Raw genomic sequence first — 7,436 nt, forward strand, 5'->3', positions numbered from 1 at the left:
GTCAAGTCTGTTTAGAATGACACTACTCGCAATTTCAAAGAATAGTACTGTGACAGCTAGTTGCCGCAATATTGCTTTTCTGAGCCAAAAGTCTATCGAAAACAGTCTCTCTCATTCACAAAGAATAGTACTATGACATCTAGTTTCCGCAAAATTACTTTTTCTAAGCAGAGTTCTATCAAAAACAGTCTCTCTACCTTCGCAACATAGGAGTAAGGCAGCTTAAACACTACCCTCCTCGGACCTCATTTGTGGGGTTACACAAATGGGGTAAGGTTACTTTTTTTGAGCCGAGGGTCTATCGGTATGGTCTGTTGTTATAATGGTGACGACCGTACCAACTTGCACACACCTGACTATTCTATCGAATACCTGCTACCTCCCTCTAACTAGTAGTTAGATTTTCATCAAACTCTAGTTCCATATCACAACTAGATTGGTACAAAACCACATTCCAGCCTTGATAAATTCTAAGATGAGAACCACATTTTAAAGAGAAAAGGACATTTGTTAATACCTCTAATATGCAAATATCATTGCAACTTGGCAGCTGTTTATTTATTAAGCTCTATTATGCTGACTCAATCAAGCATAAGCATATGTTTAAGACAATACAGTAACTTGCATATTGTCTAAACCTCCAAAAGATAGTTTCTGAGCAGTCAAGGTTGGGATGAGACCTATGAGGTTGCACCAAAGACCCTGATCCTCTGTTCAATTGGAACGCCGCAGCACGGGCATTTAGCTCTTCCCTTCTTCCCTTTGTCATTACAGTTCGCGCACATAACTTGATGAGCGCAAGGTAGGAAGACAATTGAAACTTCATCCTTCTTGCAAATTAAACACTCTCTATCGGAGCTACCCTTCTCGGAAGAATTCTCCAATCTGTCCAACTCATGTAACATCCTTGCAATATCAGCGTGGGGCTGTTCACCGTTAGAGTTACCTGTTACTAAATTAGCAGACTGATTCTGCAGCTCAGTAGACGCTTTAAGCCGAGAAAGATCCTGTTCAAGCCGTTGGAGGTCATCCTTGTGCCGCTGGAAGTCTATTTCTATCTTCAGTCGCAACGCCTCAAGCTTTCTTTTGTTAGTAGCCTCGGCTGCTTCTTTGAGACGTTGTTCTTCCTCTACTTGTGCCACGGCTTGCTCCTTAGCCTTCTGTTCCTGCCTCCACTTTGCCTGATAAAAATTGACAACATAACAAATTGACAAATTTTGAACAATTAAAGAAACTTGCTATTGTTCAACAATTAAAGGAATACAGTGGCACCCCTTTTCTGCAGTAAAACACACTTGGAACGAAATAGTGCAACATTATCATGTGATTCTGCAGCAAAGACAACATGTTGGACTCTTTTTGTACTCAAATGTGTTGCAATTCCCAAATAAGGTTTCAAAAAACCTTCCAAAAAATTCTCATCTTGTAATGATCATTCAATAAATGTTTTCAGCAAAACTTATCAGGAAAGAAAAAAAGAAAGAGATAAGAAAGAAAAAGGAAAAGAAAAAAAGATCAGCCAAGAATTCATGCAAAATGCAATGAATCGAAGCAGATTTCTTTTCACCCTATTTCCCCTCTTCAGATAAGAATGGATATCTATGCTTTTAAATGTTTCTGAACATGAATGAAAGAATGAGGCTTTCAAAAACAAATAGATATATCGACTCTTACAAAGTAAAACTGAGTTTGTCGGTTGATGGTGTTGAAAGAAACTGAAGCTTCTGGCGTAAAACACCATATTTTTATTCTTCAGTTTCATTGTGATAAATAGCTGTAGCTTACAACTTACTGTTGGAAAAAAGGAAAACGTAAGGTTTCTGATGAGCTGAAAAACTCATTGAATACAGATTCATTAGAACTTCAGAAGATAATTTCAGGATGTCTACCACACAAGTAAAATCTTGTCTTTGGGAGATGAATTGAAAAGATTTGTCATGAAACAGGAGAATAGCTAGTTATTTGTCTCCATTAGTCTACAGTATCAATCATGCAGGGGATGCCTTGGAACAACAATAAAATTGTCTCTGTGTAACCTATAGTCACGGGTTTGAGCAATAAAATCCACCACTAACGCTTGTGTTAGGGTAGGCTGCTTACATTACAACTCTTGGAGTGCGGCCCTTCCCCGGACCCTGAATGAACACGGGATGCTTTGTGCATCGGGTTGCCCTTCTTATCAATCAACTACGCCTCAATTCCAACTAGTTGGGGTCCACGTGAAATACAACAAGGTGACTTCACTCTTCAAGATCACCCATTCTAGTAGTAATCTTGTCAAGCATGTATGCGTCAATCTCAATTAGCTAGGGTCAGCAAGTTATACAACACAAGGACTTCCATGGAAATCACTCATCCTAGTACCATCTCGTCCGAGCATGCTTAAGTTTGGAGTTCTAATGGGAAGTGTTGGTATGCTCGCATTCCTCACATAATTTTTTCTTTTTACATATGTGGTGTCCGAGCCAACTTGCGCGCATGTTACCAACTAACTCCACATGATACCTGCTACCTCCCACAAGTAACACGTACCAGGTAATTCTATTCACTAAGGTTTGGACAGATGAGAAGAAATCACCTAGTGTTTCTTGTCTGCGCTGGGAACTGGACCTGAAACCTCATAGTTCTAACCCACTTCATTGACCACTAGGTCACACCCTTGGGTGCACATTCCTCGCATAATTTTAGATCCTTTTTTGTAAATATACAATTGGACTAATTTTAAGCTGGATATCAACCTACCACAATCTTCTTCTTCCTTTATCCAGAGGACGCATTGGCAAAAGGGGTTTTGGGGGTACTCTAAGAGTTAAGAATTGTGACTTAGGACTGGCTATGGTTTGCAAAGGTCACATAGGGAGAGATTTCACAATGAAAATACAACTCTTTTTTTATCAACAAGAAAGTGAGAGAAAAAGAAACATAAGATCCAAGATAAAACTTAATACATGACACGTCTTCTCTCAACAAGCTAAATGAATTCTGATGTAATGTCTATATATATTCTAACCATTCAGGTACCTCGTGAACCCAGTAGACAAAAGTTTGCTACTGAAGAATGGAAATATGGAGGCCAGAACCAAAAATGCTTAGAATAATGACTTAACCCTTTATAAGCACCAAAGGTATGCACCTAATAACTAACTTGGACGTAAAGAGGACATTCTAAGATGAGAAGGACAGAAGAATCTTAAACTGATTCTCATTAAGTGATGTAAAATGTCGTAAGCATTCGTTTGCATTTCCATTGCAAGATCACCAATAACAAGTAAACATCAAGGAAAAAAAGAGAAGAAAGAGCAAACCTCAGCTTCCTTTTGAGCTGCCTCTACCTGAACCAGCTGCTTTTGTACATCTGAAATCTTTTGTTTCTCCGCTGCAATATCCTCCTGCAGCTTCTTTTTCTGTTTCTCCCAAACTCCAAGCTTCTTAATGCACTTCTTCTCTCTCTTAGCAGCCTCCATACATGTTTTTGCAGATTCTGATGCACTTAACTTAGAAGCCTCCATCTCTGCCCTGATTTCTGCATTCTCATTCTCAAGCTTTTTTACAGCCAAGTTTGCGCGGTCAACTTGGCCGCTGGCTTTTCTTAGAGCATTCTCCATTTCCGCTAGCCTCTTCATGGTAGTATCTTCGACAGCCTGTTTACCCTTCTTTAATCTTTGGGTATCCTCTCTTTCCATCCTCAACGTCTTAAGCTCCGTCAAGTCATTGCTGAGCTTTCTTGCGGCTTGCATTGCTTTTTGGTGCGCCCAATCTTTCCGTTCCTTGACCTGCTTCTCAAGATCCTTTATTTGATCGATCAAACTTAGAATCATCTCATCTTTCTGGTCCAGCTGCCCATTTCCCTTCTCCGTATTCCCATCAAGATTCAAATCACGAAATTTACCTACGACAGAGTTAACCACATCTTGGCTTTTCGAAGCATGAGAGTCCCCCGACTGTGCAAGTCCACTTTCAACCCCTGATTCACTTCCACATGATTGATCCCCGTCAGCCAAAGAACTAGGACAAGCCTGTGACTGATTCTGCATATATTTCGGGTTTGACCTAAATCCCGCAGCAAATGCAGCTACATTCCTCTTCAGCAAAGTTTTCATCGAAGGAGTAAGATTAAACCTCTTCGGACACTCAATCTCTTTTTGCGAATTAGAATCCGAGGCAGTATACGCGAATGACCTATTCAATGGAAACGCATTATTAGCACCGCCACTCCCAAAACCCCAACCACCATGAAACCTACACATAGCGGGCACAACCCCAACAGGACCCATGCCAACACCCTCCACATTACCACTCCCACTCACCGACCCATTAACACAACCATTCCCATTACTCGGAGCAGGAATTTCCATCACGCTCGCCCGACCCACGTGAAGATCACTCATTAACAAACACCACATCGCGTCCCCTTTACTCAAATGCGGCTTAACTTGTTGCAACAAACAAACCATACCCGCCAACGAATATTCCTCCAACTGCCTCAAATCAACAAAACAATGCTCTGAATCCTCCAATTTCGAAACACTACTCCCATTATTTAAATACGACAATGAGTTGTGCAGTATATTAGTCAATACATCCATTCCACCATAACAATGTCCATTTTTCAATATAGCTTTCATAGCCACATCTTCATCATAACCTAACCCAATAAGCTTATTAATAGCTTCACTATACAAAATCTCCAAATTTTGTAACAAGATTTCTTCTAATTGTTCCTCAGTACAGTAACCCCAACCACTCTCATCAACCCCATCTGTATTGGGCTTAATTGGGCCCAATGGGCTAAGCCCAGATTCAGAAAATACAGAATTACCGTTACTGATGTTATGGGCATTATGATCATGTTCAGTTTTTACTGATCTTGGTCTTCTATTGGTTCTTGTATACTTCTCTTTAGAACCCATTTTTGGGAAATTTCAATAACTACACTAAAATCCAAAATGAACCTGAAAAAAAAAAGGAAAACACAAAGGTAAAACAGATTGAAATTTTCATTTTTTTTTTGACCAATTGATTGATTTAATATGAATTTAGATAATCGGGTATACTTTTCTTTAGAACCCACTTGAGAATTTCAAGAGCTATACTAAAATTTAAACTGAAACCCCAAAATGGAACACAAAACTAAATAAAAATAAAAAGATCGAATTTTTCACGATTTTTTTTGTTATAAATTGATGGAGTTCATATGAAATAAGAGAATCGAACTGCGTATAAACTTACAGGCTAGTTATTATCGCCTTGTGTTTGATGATTGTTTTTCTGGGTGTTAAAGTTGCAGGTAAAGGGGAATTGGAAAGTGAAGGATGCAATGGATGTTATACGGCATATATTTGTAAGGTTCAATGGGTTTGATATCATGGGCTGGAGCTATTAATGGGTCGGGTTTGGTATAAATTTATTTTTTAAGGGGGCGTCATTACGTCGAGAAATATATATTTTTAGCCGCTCTAAAAATAATAGCTAATAAAATATATATTTTTTGTTATATACGTATATTATATTCAATATATATATATATATATATATATATATATATATATATATATATATATATATATATATATATATATATATATAATCGGTCAATTTTATATTTTGTCCTATTATGTAGAAAAATTTCAAGTTTGATTGACAAAAATAATAACTATTATGTCTCAATCACAAGATTCACAACAAGTTAGAGTCGATATATAAATCTTTATTAATCATGGTACTCTGTATAACTCATGTTAGATCGATATTATTCAAGAGTTTAAGATAATTATACTTTACAAATTTTTAAAATTAGGAAAAATACGTACTTACATTTGGAGAAGGAATGAAAATAAAACAAAAAAACAGAGCGAATAATAAATGAAATAAAACAACGTTTGACGTGGCACTGATGTGGCGATAATGTGATTACCAAGATTGATTATATATTTTCACGGAGTTATTAGACTCACTTAAGACAAAATTAGCAGTTAGAAAACGCGCGCGAAATTTAGATGTGTAACGACTTTTTAAAATAAATTTGGAGGAGTAAAGTAGATATTATTCCTTTTAGATTATGTACTTTGTTTCTTGAGATTGGAGGTTTAGTTTAATAATTGCGGTTTCATTTTGCATCATTCAAATTTAAGTTCAATTTTACCAAAAAATATCTCATTTTTAAAACAATCTTGATAATCTAGGATATTGTTACAAGAAAAATGCTACTAGTGTTTATACCAAAAACCTTCTTGAACGAATCTCTGAAATCTCCAGTAAATGGTAATATGAGGCAAGTGATTTCATTAGATTATCATCTTAAATACGATTTTTTTTTTTATAAATAGACTAGGTAGAAAATCTTCTCTTAAAAATAGCCCCATTTCAAGAAAATACAAAAAAAATAAAAATATTTAAATATGTATTTTCGTCATGCATACCTTATATTTCATGTCAACATTCAAACTTTAGAAAAATGGCACTTTGTTTTTCTGACCAAAAAAACCGTTAAACAAAAATTGGTAATCGTATGTTGATTTATTTGGGGATAACTAAAAAGATACAAATACCTCTGCAAAGATATGTTCTCGAACTATCTAAGCAATTACTATAACATTTTTCTTCTTTTTGGCGAGCGACTATACAATATTATTTTTTCATATTTTAAACCTTTTCTACTTTGCTCAATTATCAACTTTCATTAATTCATCAATTCCCAACCAAGAGATTAATGGTCAAACAAGTTATTTTCTGACAGTGACTTTTTACTATTTTTGTGAATTATTTCTAATTAACAATTAAAAGGTAGAATACTTCACAAAATTGATTAGGATCCGTAATTTTTATTTTCTTAAAAGGGAGTAGATTAATAAAATAAAATAAAATGGCATTTGACGTGGCATTGATGTGGTGATAGTGTGATTAGTAAAATTGATTCTATATTTTCGGGAGTTATTAGACTCACTTAAGACAAAATTAGCAGTTAGAAAATGCGCTCAAAATTTTGATGTGTAACTCACTTTTTGAAATAAATTTGGAGGAGTAAAGTTACTTTAATTGATCCCTTTTAGATTATGTACTTTATTCCTTGAGGTTGGAGTTTTAGTTTAATAATTGTAGTTTCATTTTGCATATTCAAATTTAAGTTCAATTCTACCCAAAATATTGTTTGTAAAACAATCTTGAACGAGCTTCTGAAATCTCTGGTAAACCTTCATATATGGTAATACGAAGCAAGTGATTTCATTAGGTTACGATTTTAAAAAGTAATTTTTTAAAAAATAAATAGACGAGGTAGAAAATCTTCTTTAAAAATAGCCCCACTTCAAGAAAATAAAATTAAAAATATTTAAATACTAGTAAATTTGTCCGCGCTTCGCGCGGTATAGAAAAATATTACAATTACCTTTTTTGTATAAAAAAAAAAATCAAGATAAAATTTGCATATATATGGAGTT

At 35.6% G+C, this 7,436-nt stretch overlaps 1 protein-coding gene across 1 annotated transcript; it reads right to left on the reverse strand.

Moving 5' to 3' along the window:
* Positions 1 to 487: 487 nt before the first annotated feature.
* Positions 488 to 5,346, reverse strand: LOC104089418 (MND1-interacting protein 1). The gene is made up of 3 exons (XM_009594310.4): positions 5,230 to 5,346; positions 3,306 to 4,952; positions 488 to 1,181 (listed from the first exon to the last, which is right to left on the reverse strand). Exons 2-3 carry the CDS (start codon positions 4,908 to 4,910, stop codon positions 681 to 683), a joined length of 2,106 nt encoding a protein of 701 aa, XP_009592605.1. The 5' UTR covers positions 4,911 to 4,952; positions 5,230 to 5,346; the 3' UTR covers positions 488 to 680.
* Positions 5,347 to 7,436: the final 2,090 nt, after the last annotated feature.

The sequence above is a fragment of the Nicotiana tomentosiformis genome, chromosome 12 (genome assembly GCF_000390325.3).
Source record: "Nicotiana tomentosiformis chromosome 12, ASM39032v3, whole genome shotgun sequence".
Lineage (NCBI taxonomy): Eukaryota > Viridiplantae > Streptophyta > Magnoliopsida > Solanales > Solanaceae > Nicotiana > Nicotiana tomentosiformis.

Coding starts and splice junctions, on each gene's coding strand:
- LOC104089418 (XM_009594310.4), bottom strand. CDS start 4,910: ATGGGTTCTAAAGAGAAGTATACAAGAACCAATAGAAGACCAAGATCA. Junction 1,182..3,305: donor CAGCTCAAAAGGAAGCTGAG/GTTTGCTCTTTC, acceptor AATTTTTATCAG/GCAAAGTGGAGGCAGGAACA.